The sequence below is a fragment of the Nannospalax galili genome, unplaced genomic scaffold (genome assembly GCF_000622305.1).
Source record: "Nannospalax galili isolate Female #2095 unplaced genomic scaffold, S.galili_v1.0 scaffold518, whole genome shotgun sequence".
In the NCBI taxonomy this organism is placed as follows: Eukaryota; Metazoa; Chordata; class Mammalia; order Rodentia; family Spalacidae; genus Nannospalax; species Nannospalax galili.
In genome coordinates this window covers 3,991,296-4,012,565 of record NW_008342851.1, presented here as the reverse complement: position 1 = coordinate 4,012,565, position 21,270 = coordinate 3,991,296, and the positions used below count along the sequence as shown (strand labels likewise).

The 21,270-nt window shown below is 42.2% G+C and overlaps 1 protein-coding gene across 7 annotated transcripts in view; it reads right to left on the bottom strand.

The window, feature by feature from the left end:
• Nucleotides 1–10,125: 10,125 nt before the first annotated feature.
• The window catches only part of Gtf2h2c (GTF2H2 family member C), a 29,462-nt gene continuing 18,317 nt past the window's right edge, over nucleotides 10,126–21,270 (bottom strand). For 3 of the 7 annotated variants that reach the window (XM_008838854.3, XM_029566314.1, XM_017799591.2), the window contains exons 15-18: nucleotides 19,730–19,769; nucleotides 16,846–16,957; nucleotides 13,189–13,252; nucleotides 10,540–11,234 (exon numbers count right to left, since the gene is read on the bottom strand). In XM_008838854.3, coding sequence (XP_008837076.1) covers nucleotides 11,108–11,234; nucleotides 13,189–13,252; nucleotides 16,846–16,957; nucleotides 19,730–19,769 — 343 coding nt within the window. In that variant the 3' untranslated portion in view covers nucleotides 10,540–11,107. Of the gene's footprint in view, nucleotides 10,185–10,366; nucleotides 11,235–13,188; nucleotides 13,253–16,598; nucleotides 16,958–19,729; nucleotides 19,770–21,270 lie in introns of those variants that run through there. The other 4 variants (XM_029566317.1, XM_029566316.1, XM_029566315.1 and 1 more) reach the window with 4 other exon arrangements.

The following is a 21,270-nucleotide window of genomic DNA, read 5'->3' as shown; positions in this document are numbered from 1 at the left end:
ATGTTTGCACATGCATCTCTAATCTCTATGTATCTGATTATTACTAGTCATTTGGTTACTCTCGGATCCTTGGCACCTGAGTATGGATATAAAATCATCAGGTAGATTTCACTGGTAATATTTATCACCTCTTCTAATTAACTTGAAGTAAATTTTTATGCTTCTTCCTCAAATATAACTCATTTTCTTTTTTGTTGATTTTTTGTGTGTGTATATCATACAAAACATCCCAAAAAATCTTATTCATCTCTATACCCACTTCCCAAATGACACCCTCCCATAGCTTCCCCCTCACCTCATCCCCATCACTGGAGCCCATATACTCTGTCATCCGTTACTATCCACTGTGTTGTTGGCACCCCCAGCTGTTCCCCAGTGCTTGTCCATCCGCTGACTCTAGTCAGCCTGTCTAGAGTTCCTTGTTTTAGGAAGATCAGCTGCGCTATAAACATGGACTCTTAAAGAAATATACCAATCACTTTAATCTTTCGTTATACAGTCTTTTTGGTTGTCTAAGACCATACAGTTGGCCCAAATAAACATATCTATCTTACTCTTAAGGCCGTTTGAGGATCTTTCCTCAGGGGTCACATGGGCTTGGGAAGAGGCCCCTGGCTCCTTTCTTTTACCAGTTCCATCTATGTGAAGAGAAGTCAATGGTCCTGCTCAACCATGGCTGGCTTCACTTGGAAGCATAGAGGAAATGTTTCTTCTGTGTTGACCCTCCTCTCTGTAAACTGATTCAAATCCATCTGGTGGGGTCTACACGACCTCCTTGATCAAGAGGACAGGTGACTCACCACAGTTACAGGACATTTTGAGAGATGCTCATAGTCCCCTGGAACTTAGTTGATCTAGGAGGGCAAGGAACAAAAACTGTCATTTATGTCCCTCTGACCAAATTAGTATAGGCCTCAAAGTATGGCTATTAAACATCCAAGAAGGTTAGTTCCACCAGTCTGGTACTTTTTTTTCTTTTGTCTTTTTGAAGCAGGTTCTCCCTGTAGCCCCAGCTGTCCTGGAACTCACTATGTAGACCAGGCTGGCCTTGAACTCACAGAGATCCACCTGCCTCTGCCTCCTAAGTGCTGGGACTACAGGCGTGCATCACCACGCCCATCTCAGTCTGGTACTTTTAACTACCACATGCCATGTAGATAAAGCTTGGGCAAAGACCAAACGTTCTCAAATAAACCTTGCCTAGACATATATTATATTCCTTGATGTAGTTGTATGTATAATTTGTCAGTAGGTTGTTGGACTAATATGGTTCCCTCTGGGCTTTTTTAAATATTTTATTTATTATTTTTATTTTATGTGTATGAGTGTATTGCCTGCATGTAGGTAAGTGTACCCATGTCGTGCAATGCCCCCAAAGGACAGAAAAGGCCATTGGATCCCCTGAAATGGGGTTACGGACAGTTATTAGCTGCCATGTGGGTGCTGGGATTCGAACCCAGGTCTTCTGCAAGAATAGCCAGTGTTCTTAAACCACTGAGCCATCTCTCCAGCCCCCCCCCCAATTTTTTAAAACTAGCTAGGCATTATTTATCTCTTGCATTGTCTAACCCTTTCACCATGGTTACCCCATTTAAGATGCCCCCATTTTTCCCATTTCTCCCTTAATAATACCCTTCTCCTATGGTCCCACCTCTCTTGAGCTCCTTCTTTCCCTTTATCCCCTAAGTTCCTTGTATAACGTGCCCCCCTCAAAAAAAACCATTTTTATCCATATCTGCCTTACTAATGCCTGTTTCCTACTGTTCTTCTCTTTCAGGTCCTTCAGGAACCAGGATAATGAAAAGGAACCAGGGAGGTAAAAAATTTATTTTTATATTATGTGTATGAGTGTTTTGCCTGCATGTATGTAAGTGCACCATGTGCATGTAATGCCTGCAGAGGCCAGAAAAGGGTTCCGATCTCCTCAAACTGGAGTTACAGACAGTTGTTAGCCATCATGTGTGTGCTGGGAATTGAACCTGGGTCTTCTGCAACAGTAGCCAATGCTTTTAACCACTGAGCCTTCTCTCCAGCCCCAAGGCAACCCTCTTGCCTCAGCCTCCCAAGTTTTGGGATTACTGGAGTGTACCACCACACCTGGATCATTTCTTATTTCAGTTTTTTGGCATTTTGTTTTATTTTAATTGAACTCAGGTCATTGGGTTTATCTACAAGTGCCTTAACCCTCTGAGCCACCTGCTGGCCCTCATCTTTTATTTTTTTAGATGTTAGTAACTAGGCTCTTGGGCTAGAGTGAGGGCTTAGCAGTTAAGAGCACTGGCTGCTCTTGTAGAAGACATGGGTTTAGTTCCCAGCACCCACAGTTTCCATGTAACAACTGTCCCTAATTCTAGTTCCAGGGGATCCAATGCCTCTTCTGGCTTCCTCAGGCACCGCATGATATGGGTGTGCTTACATACCTGCAGGCAAAACACTTACAGGCATAAAATAAATAATTTTTTTGGTCTTTGAGACAGGGTCTCCTTCGAGCCCCAGCTGGCCAGGAACTATGTAGACCAGGCTGGGCTTGAACCTACAGAGATGCACCTGCCTCTGCCTCCTGAGTGCTGGGACTGAGGCGTACACCACCACACCCGGCAATAAATAAATATTTTAAGTAATTTGGATCTTTTAAGTAATTTGGGTCTTTTTTCTTGGTCAATCTACTTAAAGATTTATAAATTTTATTGAAGTGATAGTTTTTTTTAATTTTTTACTGAGTTTCTGCAAAGCTCATAGGTCTTGATTTTATTGAGAAACCCTCCCTTATTTGCACTCCCCATAGCGCCCCCCCTCCAAATTTCATACATTCTGTCATATACGTTAAAGCTTACCAAGCCACACTTGTGTCCCCAAATATCTCAGTGTGAGTTCATCCACAGGAGCCTGGTCAACCTATTCAGCATGACTCCCTTAAGGAAAACCAACTCTCCCTCTCCCAGTGGTTATCAGATGCCAACAGTTCCTCAGCTAAGGCTGGGGCTTCTTACCCATTTCCCCACTTCAGTTCCAGATTTTGTTTGGTTTGAGCTCTCATGGGTCTTGTGCATGCTGTCACCAATAATGTATGTTCACATGAGCAACTTCCCAGTTACCTGGAAAACTGTTTCTTTGTGGTCATCTACCACCCCTGGCTCTTACAATCTTTTTGCCCCCCTCTTCTTCAATGGTCCCTGAGCCCTGGGTGGCAGAGGTTTGATATAGGTATTCTACCTGGACACGATTACTCTGCAGTCTTATTCCCTGCACTTCGACTAGTTGTGTTTTTCTGGGTTATTCACCATCTGTTACAGGAGGAAGCTTTGCTGCCAAGAGTTGAGAGATGCATTAGTATTCTTTCTGCCCCATGTTCTGCTATGTTCCTGAGCCTTAGGTGTAGAGTTTGCATTGTAGATGTGTCACTTAAAGCTGGGCACCTCACAAACACGTTCTCTGCATTTGACCAGTTGTGGAACTCTGTAATATTCTCCATCTATTGCAAAAAGAAGCTTTTTGATGAGTGGTGAGAGGTACACTTGTCTATAAAAATAAGGATACATATTTAGAATACAGTAAGAAATTACATTGGTTTAGGGACATGCCAAAGCAGGTTTTTCTCTAGGATCTATGATCTTTACATGTCATATAGGTATTTGACTATGTTTACAGTACCTTACATGAGTTCCCTCCTATTGGGCAGGACTTAAGCCCAATTAGACAGCTCTTGATTACCCCCAAGATTAAAGTACCATTACTGCACCAATAGAGATAGTTTGCTGGCCAGACATTGTTGTGTTTATTAGGCTTTACAGATGCGTAGGACCATTGATTGGTGGCTTGCATAGTATCTTCTGATGCTATGAGAGCTAGTCTTTGTCCCGACCCGCGAGACAGTCAGCGTGGGTTTCTGGAGGGAGGAAAAGGGGGACGGAAAGGGACAAGAGATGCGAAGAATGGAGACAAGACAGGCTTTCTGATCAAGTCTCATTTATTTATGGAGAAGGAACAGTTTTTATAGAGAGGGAAAAGGGGAAACTTGGCAGGGACAAATCCATTGAGGCAGAGCAATTCTATTAACAGAACAATTATCATAATAACACCACACCAATTGATCACAGAGTAAATTCCATAGTAACACCACAATTCTATATAGCAAGTTATGAATCAATTATAAGGTTACACCTGCATGATTACAAGGTAATACAAAGATGTTTTCTAAGCAGTTCCATGAGAAATGAGGGAGTCTCTCAAGCGGTAAGTGCCCGAGTTAGAATAACATGTTTGTGTGAGGCTTTCAAGTATAGTCATCTGGTTAATCTCAAACCAGGCCAGCCTTGATGTCTGAAAAACAGCTTTGCCAGGAATCAGGTCTTGCTATTTCCTGGGGTAGGGGCCTATGGCTCCCGACAAGTCTTCAAGGAGGAAGATTCTAGCTCAGTTCCAGTTCAGTTGCTCCAAGTTATGTATCCAAAGTATGCCTTGTCTTCAGCAATAGGGTCTTATCTTCAAGTTTTGGGAAGCAATTAAGGGTTGTGGCAATAGCCTGTGTTATTTTGAGAGTCTCTTGGACTACCCTGACCAACAGCTCAAAGGGAAGTTTCTCCTGCCCAGCACTGTGTTTTTTGTTATATAAAAACAAAGGGAGAACTCCCAAACTCCTCCTATGAAGCCAGTATTACTCTAATACTAAAACCAGATAAAGACACACACAAAAAAAAACTATAGGCCTATATCCCAAATGAACACAGATGCAAAAATTCTTAACAATATATTCCAAATCACATGCAAACATACATCAAAAAGTTCATCCACTATGATCAAGTTGACTTTATTCCAGAGATGCAGGGATGGTTCAATATACATAAGTCAATAAACATAGTAAATCATATAAATGAACTTAAAGACAAAAATCACATTATCATCTCAATAGACACAGAAAAGGCCTTTGACAAAATGTGACATGCATTCATGATTAAAGTCCTAGAGGGAACTGGACTGGCAGGAACATACATCAACATAATTAAGGCTATGTGCAACAAACCTACAGTCAATATCATTCTAAGTGGAGAAAAACTTGAAGCATTCCCATTAAAATGAGGAACCAGACAAGGCTGTCCCATTCTTTTTCAACATAGTGCTTAAAACTCTAGCTAGAGCAGTAAGACTTTCCTTCCCTTGAAGGAAATTAAATGTATACTAATTGGAAAAGAAGAGCTCAAATTCGGGGAGTGGGGGTTGTTTTTGGTTTTGTTTCGTTTTGAGACAGGGTCTCCCTTAGCCCTAGTTGGCCTTGATCTCACAGAGATTCACCTGCCTCCTAAGGGCGTGTGCCACCATGCCCAGCTAAAGTGATATTTGACATACTGATTTTCTCTGTTAGTTCCCAGCATTTCCTTTTGCTTATTTATTCTTATTTCTCCTCCTTTTTTGGATAATATATAGCATTTGCTACACTTTGAATGTTACTCTAAAGGATATAATTCAGGTAAAAGAAATATGACCCTAAATAGATCTGAAATGCAGGAAGAACTGAAGAGCCAAGAACGTGGTAAACTTATGATTAAATCTTAATAACTGTTGATTGTTAAATAAATATTAATGTCTTGTAAATGGGAAAAATTAAATATATTACAATCATATATATGACAAGGAAGTTAAATGAACTAAGATTGTTTTAGTCCTTTTACTGTCTACAGAGAGGGTAAAGAACATATTAACTTTAGATTTCAGAATTTTGTCTGAATATCAGACACAAGCTTCTAATGCCTTCTCAGATTCCTTTCTTAGAGTCCTTTCTTTCCAAAGTTGGTGCCTACCTCCTACTCTAGCACTGCTGCCTTTGTCCTCCTTCCTAGGCTAGTTGGAGTCCAAACTGAAGACACCAAGCCAATCTGTCCTGAGTTGCCCCTGCACCTTTTAGGGTTATTTGCAACACTGCACTATTAAGATGAGAACTGGGGATGTAATTCAGTTGGTAGAATGCTTGCCTAACATGTACAAACCCCTGGGGTAAATCCTCAGTACCACATAAAACCAAGTATGGTAGCACACACCTACAATCCCAGCACTTAGAAGGCAGACGTAAAGAATTAGAAGTTCAAGGTCAGGTTGGCAAGATGGCTCAGCAGGCTTGCCTCCAAGCCTAACAACCTAAGTTTGATCCCTGAAACCCCACATCGTGGAGAGAGAGAACTGATTTCCTCAAGTTATTTTCTAACCTCATCATGCATGCCATGGCAAACATGCACCCACATACATATACACGAGAAAGAAAAAAAAGGGAAATATAGAAAAAAGTTCAAGGTCATCTGGGCTATTTATCAAGTTCAAGGCCAGCCTAGGCAACATGAAACAGAAGGAAAAAAAGGAGGGAGGAAGGGAGGGAGGGATGGAGGGACAGAGGGAGGTAGGATAAAGATGAGATCTGAGACACAGCCTTGTGGGCAAACTATAGCCAATAGCTAATGGGATATGGTAGGAGTTAGGAAAACAGGGTACCTCTGGGATTGGGAGATGACTCAGTAGATAAAGCATCTGCTGCACAAATTTGAGGATGTGAGTTCATATCCTCAGAGATACCCCCCTCAAAAAAAAAAAAGCCAGGAAGGTATGACAGAACAAGCTGGCTAGCTAAATTAGCTAGAATTGGAGAACTGGCAAGCACCAGATTCAGAGAGAGCCCCTGCTCAATAAATACAAGTTCCTATGAACCTGGAGTTGTGGACCCTTCCTATGAACCTGGAGCTATGGTCTCCTCCCTTGAACCTAGAACTGTGGTCACCGCCAGCGGCAGCCGCTCCTCCGTTCTCGTGGGTGCCACTCCTTCATTCTCACGGGTGTCAAGGCTGCTCCTCCGCTCACCCTGGGCTGAGGCCGCTCTTCTGCTCGCCTGGTGCTGAGGCAACTCTTTTGCTTGCCCTGTGCTACCTCCTGTTGTTGCTGCTTCTGCCCAGTCCCGGACCCCAGAGCTGGTGAGGAGACTGTGTCAGTGGAGCCGCATTCAGACACAGGAGACCAGGTTCAGTGACACAGGTCTGCTTTATTGCAGGAAGGCACAAGCTTATATAGGGGTAGTGGTCCAATCACAGCACAGCAAGTAGGATACCTTATTAGCATAACAGGTTTAGCATCCTATCACAGTACAGCAAGTAGGATACCTTATTAACATAACAAACTTAGCATCCTATTAGTATAACAGACTTAACTTCCTATCACAGAATAGCAGGTAGGATGCCTCATTAGCATACTGGGTTTCAGATTAAAGAGCCTGGATTCCTGGAAACCATGTGACCCTCACAGTTGCAATATCACCCTAGGCTCAAGTCTGTCTCCCACATCTCCCCCTTTTTTTATTTTTAAAGATAAGGTATATAGCATATTGATATCAGTCCAGATACATCAAGGCAAAGTAGAATGGCTTAGCGGGTCATTGTATCAAGAGTTCCCTCCCTCAAGATGGCAAGTTTCATTAACAGCAGGTTGTGCCAACTCCATGCCAACCAGTGGGAGTCAAGATTCTTTGCCTCGGCATTGTTGTCCCCACTTCAAGGGTCACCCAGCATAATGGACTGTGCCTGTCTTACGTTGTCCCGTCTGTCGGGATCTTACCCATCATTGACTACCAGCCCTCGAAGGGTGGGTCCCTTTGTGTGGTTTGGCAGAGGGAGAGGCAGTACATCCAGTATTGGCTTGTTTAAAGGCCTCCTCAGGGGTTAAGAATTTGTTGAAACCCATCAGAGGCCAATTATAGGTTGGTAAGGGCAAGGAACAGTGGGTCCTTGTTTACAGAGACATTCCTGGCAAGATCTGGAGGCAGGGCAACAGCTAACTGAACTAGCCTTAACAAAATTAACAATGCAGGGTCCAAAAATTAGGAAATACCAGTAATGGCTATAGTCTCTGCTTGTGAAATGAGATACTCAAGGTCGTCCCAGGTTATCAGGTGTACCGTTGGAGCCGGTCACTTTCATGGTCTGCGACGCTGGGTTGGTCTCTCGGAGGATGAGAGGTGTGTCGCTTCCTCCAGGGTCAGGACTGCCATCTCCAGGGTCGGTGGTTGTGGAGGGAGGTTTTTTATTGCAGGCAATTCTGATGTTTTGAGCTGTGATCCAAATGGGGGCTGGAACATTATCTGGAAAAACACAAGCATAGCCTCGCCCTTGCATTAACAACAGGTGTACCTTGTTATGACAGGTGTGAGACCAATGACCCTGTCCTCCGCAGGCCCAACATTTGCCTTTGTCCATCTCGGCCTATGACTGGTGAGCAGCCAGTGCCTCAGCAAGAGCCATGGCATGAGCTTGAGCGGTCCCCACATCCCGACAGGCCAGAATCCATTCAGAGACATCCTTGTGTCTAATGGGTGTTATGGCAAGGCGACACTCAGTAGAGCAGCCTTTACATATAAGCTCCTTGAGCAAAGCATCTACACCCCCCGATGGCTGATTTTTTTTAATTAACGCTTTGTTGGCACCTTTTAACGAAGTCAGAGAAAGGCTCACCTTGTTTTTGTATCAATCTGGTCAATTTGGTATCCTCACGAGTCGTCATACTTTGGAAAGCACAGAGCACACAAAGCCACACTTGTTCAAAGTAGCGAGGAGGTCCCTGTGCCTGGGCTTGTGAGGTTTTAAAATTGCCATGCCCAACCAAGGCGTCAAACCCAATGTTTTGAACATTGGCATTTCTATTGTGCTCTGCCTGTTGTTCACATTTGTCCTGATAAGCAGCCTTCCATAAGAGAAAATCACCTCCCTGTAGACAGGCACGGGCAATATTCTGCCAGTCATAGGGGGTGTTGGCCGCATGGCTGATTGTATCTAATAGCTGACCAAACCAAGGGTAATGAATGCCATCCTCAATGGCTGCCTTATGCAGCTTTTTTAAAGTATCATGAGAATATGGATTCCAGACATTAGGGTTCTGTAGTCCCTGATTGACGGTAACCAGGAAAAACTGGAAAATCACCCATTGTATCATAGAAGAGGGGTCTAGGTGGGAGGGGCTTCCAGTCCTCCTCTGGAAGGGAGGGGTAGATGGACTGGAGGGGAACTTCCTTAAAGCTAGTGCAAGATGGCAGAAAGTAGCCATCGCCCTATAATGGTGGAGCGGAGGCTGCCTTCCTGTTTTTCATTAAAGCCGATACAAGATGGCAGAGAGTAGCCACTGCCCTGTAATGGTGGGGTAGGGGCGATCTTGACTTCCTGTTTTTCATCAGGGGGACCCTTAGACCCTAATTCCTCATTTTTTACCTCATTATCAGCAGTCATCGTTTCCACATAAGAGAAATCAGTGTGGTTTTGACTGGAAACACCTGGGACAAGCCATCCCCACTACCCTGTTGCTTTATTTATCTATGTTTTTTAGTACAAGATTATTCTGCTCAGGGGCATCGTGGGGAACTCCCCGAAGCGAGGCCAGAATGGCAGCCACAATTGGGTAGAATAGCCCAGATAATGGACGCCCCTCCCTGACTTCTCTCTTTCTGGCCATCAGTAGCACACGAGCCCATTGCTCTATTCCAACTGCAGGAATCGATTAACCAAGGAGCAAGAGCTAGCACTTCATCTAATACCTTAGTTACTTCCTTCTCTATTACCTAATTTGCCTACTCCTGAGGAGAGAAACCAGTGCAGCAGCACGGGGGCCAGCAGCAGCTGGATAACTATTCCCCATACTGGAGGTCACTCACCCTGCAAGACGTACCCAGAAGGACTCAGGAGCCATTCAGGAAGATGATCGGCAGAGACAGAAACAACACACCAAACCAAAGACTGCAAGCCAGAAGAATGAAAGCGGCGAGCACCCATGGAAGAATTACTGGCAAAGAGGGCATCGGGAGCCCCGAGTGTTACAGCTCAGTGTGTTACATCTCTGTGGGGCAGGAGGCTTCATGCTCCACACTGGGCACCAGCTGCAGTCACCACCAGTGATGGCCACTCCTCCATTCTCGTGGGTGCCGTTCCTTCATTCTCACAGGCGTCAAGGCTGCTCCTCCGCTTGCCCTGGGCTGAGGTCGCTCTTTTGTCTTCCCTGGGCTGAGGCTGCTTTTCTGCTCACCTGGTGCTGAGGCAGCTTTTGCTTGCCCTGTGCTGCCTTCTGTTGTCGCTGCTTCTGCCCAGACCCGGACCCCAGGGCTGGTGAGGAGACTATGTCAGCGGAGCCGCGTTCAGACACAGGAGACCAGGTTCAGTGACACAGGTCTGCTTTATTGCAGGAAGGCACAAGCTTATATAGGGGTAATGGTCCAATCACAGCACAGCAAGTAGGATACCTTATTAACATAACAGGTTTAGCATCTTATCACAGTACAGCAAGTAGAATACCTTATTAGCATCATTCTATTAGCATAACAGACAACGTCCTATCACAGAATAGAGGGTAGGATGCCTCATTAGCATACTGGGTTTCAGGTTACAGAGCCTGAGTTCCTGGAAACCATGTGACCCTGACAGTTGCACTATCACCCTAGGCTCAAGTCTGTCTCCCACATAGAACTATGGTGTCCAACCACGAGCCAGGGTTCCACATTCCTCTGGTTGCGGGCTGATGGAGAAGCAGACTGGAGGATGGAGGACTTCCTGATGTTGGGCATTGGGCAGCAGTTTCAGCCTTCTCTGAGTGGCCACATTCCCCACAACCTCATCCCCCGCAAGGTGCCAGGTTGTGCATGGCAGTGGCTTTGCCTCTGTGTTGGGCTTATGCTTGGGAACAGGGGAGGCTTCTGTCATTTACAGATCCTAGTCTTGGGAGGACTGAGCCTCAAAAATTGACTTACCACCTCCCTTAATTATGGTTATGGTCTTGATTCTACACATGGTCCAGGACTAAGTCTTGATGTTGGCCTTTCCTATTCCCAGGCACCAAGAGGTTTTCCCTCATTTTTCTATTACTCTTCTACAGCCCCAGTGTACCTTCACCTGTGCTCTACAGAAAATGTAAAGTGCCTAACTGAACTTCAAGAGATCAAAATCACAGTCTAGGAAGTTGAAAGTATAAAGAAAAGAAAAAAAGAAAGCTTATATACTGAGGGAGCCTCACAATGAGACTGATAATCCAGCTATAATTGGGAAGAGTTAGATGGAAAGAATGGGGATGACATCTGGATGGTGTGAGGTGGAGCTGATCTTCAGTGAAACAAGTATGAATTGTGTAAATCAACATGTTCTCTTGAGTAATAGCATTGGCTGAGAGTCATAGTCAAAGTTCTATTTGTGATAAAGGATTCTGTTTTGCTTTCCCCTGAATTTTCACACCTAAGATGAATCAAAACAATAAACACAATAAAAACTAAATAAATAAATAAAATGAACATTAAAAAAAAAAGATGGAGAGCCAAGAGGAAGATACTTAACATCAACTTCCAGCCTCCACACATACATGTACTCACATGCACATACATCTGCACACACAGTGCATGCACACATGCTAATACACATCACACAAAAAATAAATACATTACTTCTTTTTCCTCCCTTCACTGGATTGCTCAGAGGTGTTTCTCTTTGTGGCCTTCTGGATAAATACACACTCTAATCAGGCACATGCTGGGAGATATCTGCATCTATATGCAGTTCATCATGAAGCCTGGCTATTGTGCTAACACTGCATCATTTCTTTGCCTACTGCTTCCTAATCCTCACTTTCTTTGCCTACTCGTTCCTAATCCTCACTTCCCTGATCTGTACCTCCCAAAAGAAGTAACCATACTTTAATCTTAGCCTTAGGTTCTGTTTTCTAAAGAATTCAAGTTAAGAAATTCTTGCCAGGCGTGGTAGCACACGCCTTTAGTCCCAGCACTTGGGAGGTAGAGGCAGGTGGAGCTCTGTGAGTTCAAGGTCAGCCTAGTCTACATAGCAAGCTCCAGGTGAGCTGTGGCTACAAAAAAAAAAAAAAAAAAGACAAAAAAGAAATTCTGTGCAACTTATAATTCCACTCAAAGAATAAAAGTGGAGCATATGATTTCCTAACTAGTGAGGAAAACTTAAAAAGGTTAAAAACAACTTTAAAAGGTTAAAAAAAAAGGGAGGGGCTGCAGAGATGGCTCCATGGTTAAGAACACTGGCTGTTCTTGCAGAAGATCCAGGTTCAAATCCCAGCACCCACATGGCAGCTAACAACTGTCCGTAACTCCAGTTCCAGGGGATCCAACAGCCTCTTCTGTCCTCTGCAAGCACTGCATGACACAGGTGCACTTACCTACATGCAGGCAATACACACATACACATAAAAATAATAATAATAAAAGGGTTAAAAAATTTTCAGAAAAAGGCAAGAAGGATGGAATAGTTGAAACCAACAGCATAAAGATGGTATATTTTGATCCCAAATATATCAATGGCTATACATATACTTGGCAGATCACTGTAAGACTGAGGCCAGCCTAGTCTACATAACAAGTTCCAGACCACCTAGGTCTACAAGGAGACCCTGTCTGAAAACAAACAAATAGGGGGCTGGAGAGATGGCTCAGCAGTTAAGAGTACTGACTGTTCTTGCAGAGGACCAGGGTTCCATTCCCAGCACCCACATGGTAGCTATGAACCGTCCTTAACTCCAGTTCCAGGAGAATCCGAAGCTCTCTTCTGACCTCTGCGGCACTGCACGCACGACATGGGTGCACTCACATACATGCAGGCAATACACTCATACACATAAAATAATAAAAAAAAAATGAATAAAATTTTTAAAAAACAAACAAATAAATAGCAAAGATTGTCAGACTAAATATAAAGAATATAAAAGGCCTGGGGTAAAGCTCAGTAATACAGTGCTTGTCTAAATGCAGGAGGCTCCATGTTTAATCCCTAGTATGGTGGGGGGGCATGGGGCATGAAAATGTACAGATTTGACATGAATAAGGCCCTGGTCCCTAGTACTTTTTCCTCCCTATATTTGTTGAAAGTATCTGAAGTCAATATATTATGGAACTACAAGAAGAAAATTAAAGGCCAGTTACTGTCTTAATCATCATTTGTATTTCTGCAATTTTTTTTCTCTTTTGGCAGTGTTGGGATAGAACCTGGGCTTTACACATGCTAAGTAAGTGCTCTTATCAATGAGAAACACACCCAGCCCCATTTCTGCAATCTTTAAACAAACCAATATTTTCTCCATTAATATGAAAAAGGAAATTCCTCTTTAAGTATAACTACAACATTTACCTTAACCTTATCAAGCAGACAAATGAAATCCAAAATTGGGGCTAACCTTTTTATCAGATATTGAGGTTGTCTTTCTTCCAGTTTCATTTCTGCTGCTGTGATAAAATACCCTGACAAAAAAGCAACATAGGGGAAAGAATTTGGCTTATAATTCTAGGTCATAGTCCATAATTACAGGGAAGTTACAGAAGCAGGTGCTTAAGACAGCTGGTCATACATCCACAGTCAAGAGCAGAGAGCAATGAATGCACCCATGCTGCCTGTTTGCTTGCTGCTTATGATCAGCTAGCTTTCCTGTCTTAATATATTCAGGACTTCTTGCCTAGGGAATAGTGCCATCCACAATGGGTTGGGTTTCCTACATTAATTAACAATCATGACAGTCCCCCACAGACATGACCACCCTGATTTAGAAAACTCCTCAATTGAGACTGTCTTCTCAGGTGATTCTAAGTTTTGGCAAGTTGACAATTTTAAAACTGCCATCACAGTCTTTAATATAGTTCTGGTCACATTTCAGGAGCTATTAAAGGCCTTTCTTATAAGACAGGTAGGGGCAAAGAGGGACAGAATACTTTGATGGTGCTAAAGACATGTCCTATACATCACTGGTACCTCTGTTCACAAGGAAAGAAGAGAGTTACCAGATTACCTGTAGCATAAATTGGTTCCAAGTAAAGAACCACTGGGTCTAAGACCAGTGAATATGAATCCTGAGAAAAACATCCATTACTATGGTACATTATTACTCTGATCACACAGGGGTGTGTGTGTGTGTGTGTGTGTGTGTATACACTTATTTTCTTTTGAGAATATTTCTGGGTTTCAAGCACATTTATTAAAGGGTAGAACTCTCTTATCTTTGCTGATAACATTTTTAAGTATTCTTATTTATAAAGTCAAACTTCATAGTACAAATATAGATTTTCTAAGATTTAAAGATATAAATATACATACCTTTGCTCTAGAAGCCACATTCACTCAAACAAGGGTATACCTGGAAAGGAGCTTTTTCAATAATGATGTATCTACATTGAACCTAAACCTAAAACACAGACTTTGTCATACATTACCACCTACATTTTTTGATGACCCAGAGTGGGAAAGTTGAAAAGTGTAAGTTAAATAATCCCTGGTATGAGATCAGTGAGGCTGACAGGGACAGATACCACAACTCTTTCAGTAGCCAGTCTCAGATTCCAAGCAAAGACATTGGGAGTCAGACATACGTCATTAAATAAAATATTGTAAAGGTATAGGTTTAGCATATGAGAATGAAAGAGTTAAACAAGACCTTTCCCATACTGCATTTGAACCTCACTTTCTGTTAAGCTTTCAAGCTCTGTGAACTATGACTGACAGAATGTCTACCATGCTTCTAAATGCTTCTAAATGATTGCTTAATTATATCAGGACTTCTAAAAAGCCTGCTGGATGCTACCCTGAAGCCAGGCTGTTGCTCCTGTTTGATACTCCTTTGAGTACACTAAGCCAAGTAACCACGGCAGTCTTGTAATTTTAAGTGTTTAACCTAGAAAGGATCCTTGTTAGTTATACCTACAAATAACTTCGTAATTATAGTCCATATATCTAGTTAAGCCTGAAAAGAACTCTTTGGGAGATATGCCAGTATATCATTTCATGTGCATTAATTTCATAACAGGGTCTTACTATGTAGCCCTGACTAGTCTAGAACTCGCTAAGTAGACCAGGCTGGCCTGGAACTCACTGAGATCTGCCTGCCTCTGACTCCTGAGTGCTGAGATAAACCTAAGTACCACCTTGCCCGACTTCTTTTTTTTTTTTTAAGGGAAATGGGTTTATTTTAGCACACAGTTGAAGGCACAATCCATCACAGCAGGGAAGTCAATGCAACAGAGGTTTGCGGTAGCTGGTCACGAAGCTTCCAGAATCAGGAAACAGTGAGGATCAAATGCATGCTCAGCTTGCTTTCTCTACTTTATAGAGCAGGATTCCCCACCCAGGGAATGATGCCTCCCACAGTTACAACAGGTCTTCTCTGATCAATTAACACAATCAAGACAATCCCTCACATTCTCAGAGGCTAATCTTAATCTAGATAATCCCGCAAAGGTGCTCCCGGAGGAGCTTCAGAAGATTCTAGATTCTGTCAAGTTGACAGTTAACCAACCATCACAAACATCCACAGTATCATAGAGGGGAGTGAGGAGAAGGAAGTAAGTCCTTTATTTTATTGTATTTTTTATTTATTTTGTTTTGTTTGAGACAGGGTCTCCCTGCAGCCCCAGCTGGCCTCAAACTCACTATGTAGACCAGGATGGCTTCAAACTCAGAGAGACCTGCCTTCCTCTGCCTCTGAGTGCTGGGCTTAAAGGCATGTAGCCCAGCAATAGCTCCTTTTAAATAAATAATGTTTATACATTTCAAATTCAAAATGTATAAAATAGTTAAGAGCTGAGCGTGGTGGCACATGCCTTTAATCCCAGCACTTGGGAGGCAGAGACAGGCGGATCTCTGTGAGTTCAAGGCCAGCCTGGTCTACAGAGTGAGTTCCAGGACAGCTGGGGCTACAGGGAGACCCTGTCTCAAAAAAAAAAAAGAATAGTTTGAGGTTTTTGTGTTGTTTTTCATTGTTTTTGTTGTTGTTGTTTTGAGATAGGCTCTTCCCTGTAGCTCCAGCTGGCCTGGAACTCAGAGATCTGCATGCCCCTGCCTCCCGAGTGCTAAGATTAAAGGCAAGTGCCACCACACCCAGCTTAAAAGAATAATTTTTAAAAACTGTATTTCCTGGGCTGGAGAGCTGACTCAGTGGTTAAGAGCACTGGCTGCTCTTGCAGAGGACCCACATGGTGATTAACAACCATCCGTAACTCCAGTGTCAGGGGAATCCAATGCCCTCTTCTGACCTCAACGTATTATTATTTTTATTTTATGTGTATGAGTGTATTGCCTGCATGTATGTAAGTGCACCCATGTTGTGCAAAGCATGTGGAGGTCAGAAGAGGGCATTCAATCCCCTGGAACTGGAGTTATGGATGGTTGTTAGCCTCCATGTGGATACTGGGAACGGAACCTGGGTCCTCTGCAAGAGCAGTCAAATGCTCTTAACCACTGAACCATCTCTCCAGTCCCATAAATAATTTTTTTTTAAAAAAACTATATCTCCAGGCCAGGTGTGGTAGCACAAGCCTTTAGTCCCAGCACTCAGGGGCCAGAGGCAAGTAGATCTCTGTGAGTTCAAGGCCAGCCTGGTCTACATAATGTGTTCCAGGCCAGCTGGGGCTACAAAGAGACCCTGTCTCAAAAAGATCAAAATCAAACAACAAAAAAACCCACAAATCTGTATTTCCTATTGGTGACATGAGACTTTGTTTCTTCTTACACTAAATTAACAAACTAAATCACAAAGAATCTGTATTTACTTTAATAAAATATTGAGATTATGATATAAATTTAATAATTTTAAGTAATTTACATATAATAATGCATTATGACTAAAAATATGACTTAAAATTATAGAAAACAAAATTAATTCTAGGCATTTTTGTGGTAGGAACAAATAACTGTATTTTCATAGCAAAGTTTCTTAAATCAGATTTTCCCCTCAAGCTGTTCTTCATATTTTAATTAGACAGTTTATTTAAAGAATCATTTTATTTACAGTTTCAAATTTCTTTTTAACACACACAATGTATGTGTCCTACATGTTGAAATCAAATACCTGATGGAGCTGGGATCTTATGAATACAGCCAGGACAACAGTGGAGAGAGTCATGAACAAAAACATCACAGTCCACACAGAAAACATTCTGGCACACTGTGCAAACATAGACCTGCAATGAAGAGGAGAAAGGTGAATAAACAGGTTTGCAAAAGTTGAGTGTCTCATAGCCAGAAGACTCAAGTTGTTTTGATCTTTATAGTCCTAACAGTTTCCCCCCAACACCTAGCTACCTTATTACTTCCAATGTGCCATGTATTCTCAAACCTAGCACCATTTTTTTCCCTTTAAACTGGCTCAGAAATGAGGGGGCGACTTTGGTTTAGAGTCCTTACAGTCTATTCCATTAAAGAAAATTCTGAGTTCTTCCTTTTAAGGATCTACTTGAGGAAGACACATGAGCTTGGAACCAGCACTAGTTTTGACAATTCAAGTAAACAGAGAAACACAAAAATTTACCACAGATTTAGTTACTCTTAGAGAATGACCTCTCAGTTGCAAAAGCTATATTCCTCTATTAAGCCTTTTAAAAATACGCCAAATAGAGCCAGGAGAGTTGGTATATACCTGTAATTCTAGCACTTGGGCAGTAGAGGCAGGAGGATTGGAAATTCAAGGTCATCCTAGGTCACATACTGAATTTGAGGCCAGCCTAGGCTACATAAGGCCCTGGCCTCAAAAAAAAAAGAGAGTATGTCAAATGACACACATAGGACATATAAAAATAAAAAATTCATTATTCTACCAGCATTACACATATGGTCCTTGTGCTTTTGGCAAAGACTCCTAGAGCAGCATCATATACAAATTTTAAAAGTCACTACATTTCAAAAATCTATATTAACATGCATTCTTTTTTTTTTTATGTGTGTATGAGTGTATTGCCTGCATGTAAGTGAGTGCACCTGTGTCATACAATGCCGCAGAGGTCAGAAGAGGGCCTCGGATTCCCCTGGAACTGGAGTTAAGGATGGTTTGTAGCTGCCATGTGGGTGCTGGGAATGGAACCCGGGTCCTCTGCAATAGCAGCCAGTGCTCTTAACCGCTGAGCCATCTCTCCAGCCCCTTGCCAAATGATTTTTAAAGGTGGTTAGGGTGAGGATGAAGTTACTGAGACAAAGAAAAATGTAAAAAATTTTTATTTTCAGTGCTACGAATCAAACCCAGGTCCTCATACATGTTAGGCAGGTGCTCTACTACTGAGCTACACCACCAGCACCAAGGAATATAAATTTTTTTTTTGGTCTTTTTGAGACAGGGTCTCCCTGTAGCCCTGGAACACACTATGGAACTCACTCACTTCCTGTAGCCCTGGAACTCACTACATAGCCCAGGCTGGCCTTGAACTCACAGAGATCCGCCTGCCTCTGCCTCCCTAGTGCTGGGACTAAAGGCATGTAGCACCATGCCCAGAGCAAGGAATATAAAATTTAATGAAAAGGAAAAAAAAATTATTTTTTATTTTATTTATTTATTTAAGATGCAGGACTATGGGGGCTGAAGAGATGACTCAGTGGTTAAGAGCACTGATTACTTTTTTTTTTTATCTTTTACAAAAACTATTGAGAATTTCATACATGCATATAAGATGTTTTGATCAAATCCATGCCCACTCCCTCCCCTCCAACATTCCCCTCTCTGAAGAGGTAACCCTAAAATATTTTAAGGATTAGATACAAGCTCCCAAATACTTTGACATTTTGACATTTTTAAGAGCACTGATTGCTTTTACAGCAGACCTGGGTTCGATTCCCAGCACCCACATGATGGCTAACAACCATCCATAACTCCAGTTCCAGGGGAGCCAACACCCTCTTCTGACCTCCTCGGGCACTGCACAACACGGGTGCACTTACATAAAATAAAAATTATTAAAAATTTTTTCAAAAAAAGCAGGAAGCCAGGCGTGATAGCTCATGCCTTTAATCCCAGAAATCTGGAGGCAGAGGCAGGTGGATCTCTGTGAGTTTGAGGCCAGCCTGGTCTATATAACAAGTTCCAGGTCAGTTGGGGCTACAGGGAGACCCTGTCTCCAAAAGACCAAAAAAAAGACGCAAGACTATAATCTCCAGACTGGCCCTGAACTTAAAATCCTCCTGCTTCAGACTACTGAGCAGGTGGGACTGCAGGCACCTGCCACTGTACCTAGCTTAATGAAACTTTTCTAGGAAATGAGAGAGTGGGTAGGACATGGTGGCACAGTGCTGCAATTCCAGGATTCAGGGTGTTACTACACCCAGTTCCAAACTGTGCTGTGTCTTAAGATTAGGTCTCTCTATGCTGGCCTTGGGTTCCTGGGTCCAAGCACTTTCCCTGCCTCACCCCTTGCCCTCCAAGTAGCTGAGATTACAGGTATATGCCACTGTACCTGGTTCTACCTTCAAAATAGTTTAAAGTATTTTCTCATTGGCACAATTTTTACTTTTTTTTTTTTTTGAGACAGAGTCTCCCTGTAGCCCCAAGTGGCCTGGAACTCACTATGTAGACCAGGCTGACCTCTATCTCACAGAGATCTGCCTGCCTCTGCCTCCCAAGTGCTGGGATTAAAGGCATGTGCTACCATACCCAGCACAATTTTTTATCTATGGCACCATAGTGTTAATTTCAAAATAAGTTACAATTTTTCCAAATTATTTCCAAACCAATGCAGTTTTAAAAGCTAAAGGAAAAGTACTAATGTCTTTTTATAGTAAAATTCAAATGAGAATGATAAAACTACTATTTAAATTATCATGTTCCTATTCTATCTCTACTTACTATAGCTATATTTATGAAATAACCTAATATAATCTGTCCTTCAACAGTCTAATCACAGCTATTACAGTACCATTTTCTCAGTATTTCTTACATATTTACTTAATATTTATATACCCAGTGAACTTACATGTTGGTCTTTCAATTCCCCCTGACATCCATAACAAAATCTGAAAAACAAAGATTTTTTATTTTTTTAGATTTCATTCATTAAAATAATTCAGCAAAATCTTGGTACCTAGAATCCTTTAATAAGTAACTGTTTTTACACAAGATTTTTGGGAGAGTTTTAACAATTCAACAGGGGGCTGAAGGGATGGCTCCACAGTTGGGCATGCTTGCTACTCTTTTGGAGGCCCCAGGTTCCATTCCCAGCACCCACATGGTGGCTGACAGCCCTCTGTGGCTGAGTTCTTAGACATCCAACAACCCGCCTTCTTCTAGCCTCCAGGGGTACTATGCATACATGGTGTACTTACATTACAGGCAAAAGACTCATACATACACATAAAAAACAGATAAATAATTTTTTATTAAAAGGGGGGGCTGGAGAGATGGCTCAGCAGTTAAGAATACTTGCTATTCTTCCAGAGGACCTAAGTTCAATTCCCAGCATCCACATGGCAGCTAACAATCATCCATAACTCTAGTTCCAGGGAATCTGACACCCTTTTATGGCCTCTGTGGGATAGTTACATCATTCAAGCAAAATACATAAAATATTTAAATAAAATTTTTTTAAAGAATTCAATAGGTTTTTTAAATATTTTTATTTTTTATGTGTATGAGTATATGCCTACATGTAGATAAGTGCATCCATGTCGTGCAATGCCCATGGAGAACAGAAGAGGCCATCAGATCCCCTGGAACTGGAGTTATGGACAGTTGTTAGCCGCCATGTGGGTGCTGGGATACGAACCCAGGTCTTCTGCAAGAACAACCAGTGTTCTTAACCACTGAGCCATCTCTCCAGCCCTCAATAGTTTTTTTGTTTGTTTGTTTTGTTCTTTTTTGAGACAGCGTCTCCCTGTAGCCTCAGTTGGCCTGGAACTCACTATGTAGACCAGGCTGGCCTCAAACTCACAGAGATCCGCCTGCCTCTGCCTCCCGAGTGCTGGGACTAAAGGCATGTGCCACCATGCCTGGCAATAGTTTTCTTTAATTCCACAGTATAGACCACAAACAGTATTCGTGCTACTGCTGCCCCTTGTAATATACCCAATAGACCTGTTTTCTTCCTAATAACAACAAAAATTATAAAATATGTCCTCAGGTCATCAGATAGCCCAAATTTTATTTTTTTATTTTCATTAAGGTTAAATATATACCTACCCTTTGAACTAGGATTCTATGAGAACTGACACCGGCAGAAAATTATTTTAATTACTATTTTTCAACTCTCCTAAACATGGTAGAGAGCAGTACAATCATAGGTAAGTACCAGAGAATTTGTTACATTTAATGGTTACCTACTGGCTTTGTTTTTAAGGACTGGTTTAAAGACTTAAATTTCTCAGAACTGGGCTGAGTTAATACTTCAGTGGTAAAACATAAGCTTAGTATGTACAAGGCCCTGAATTCAATTCAATGCCCAGCAACATCCTGGCCCATAGGCTCTCAGAACTTTCTACAGAAAACCAGCAATCTCTATTCTCCTCTACTTCATTTCTA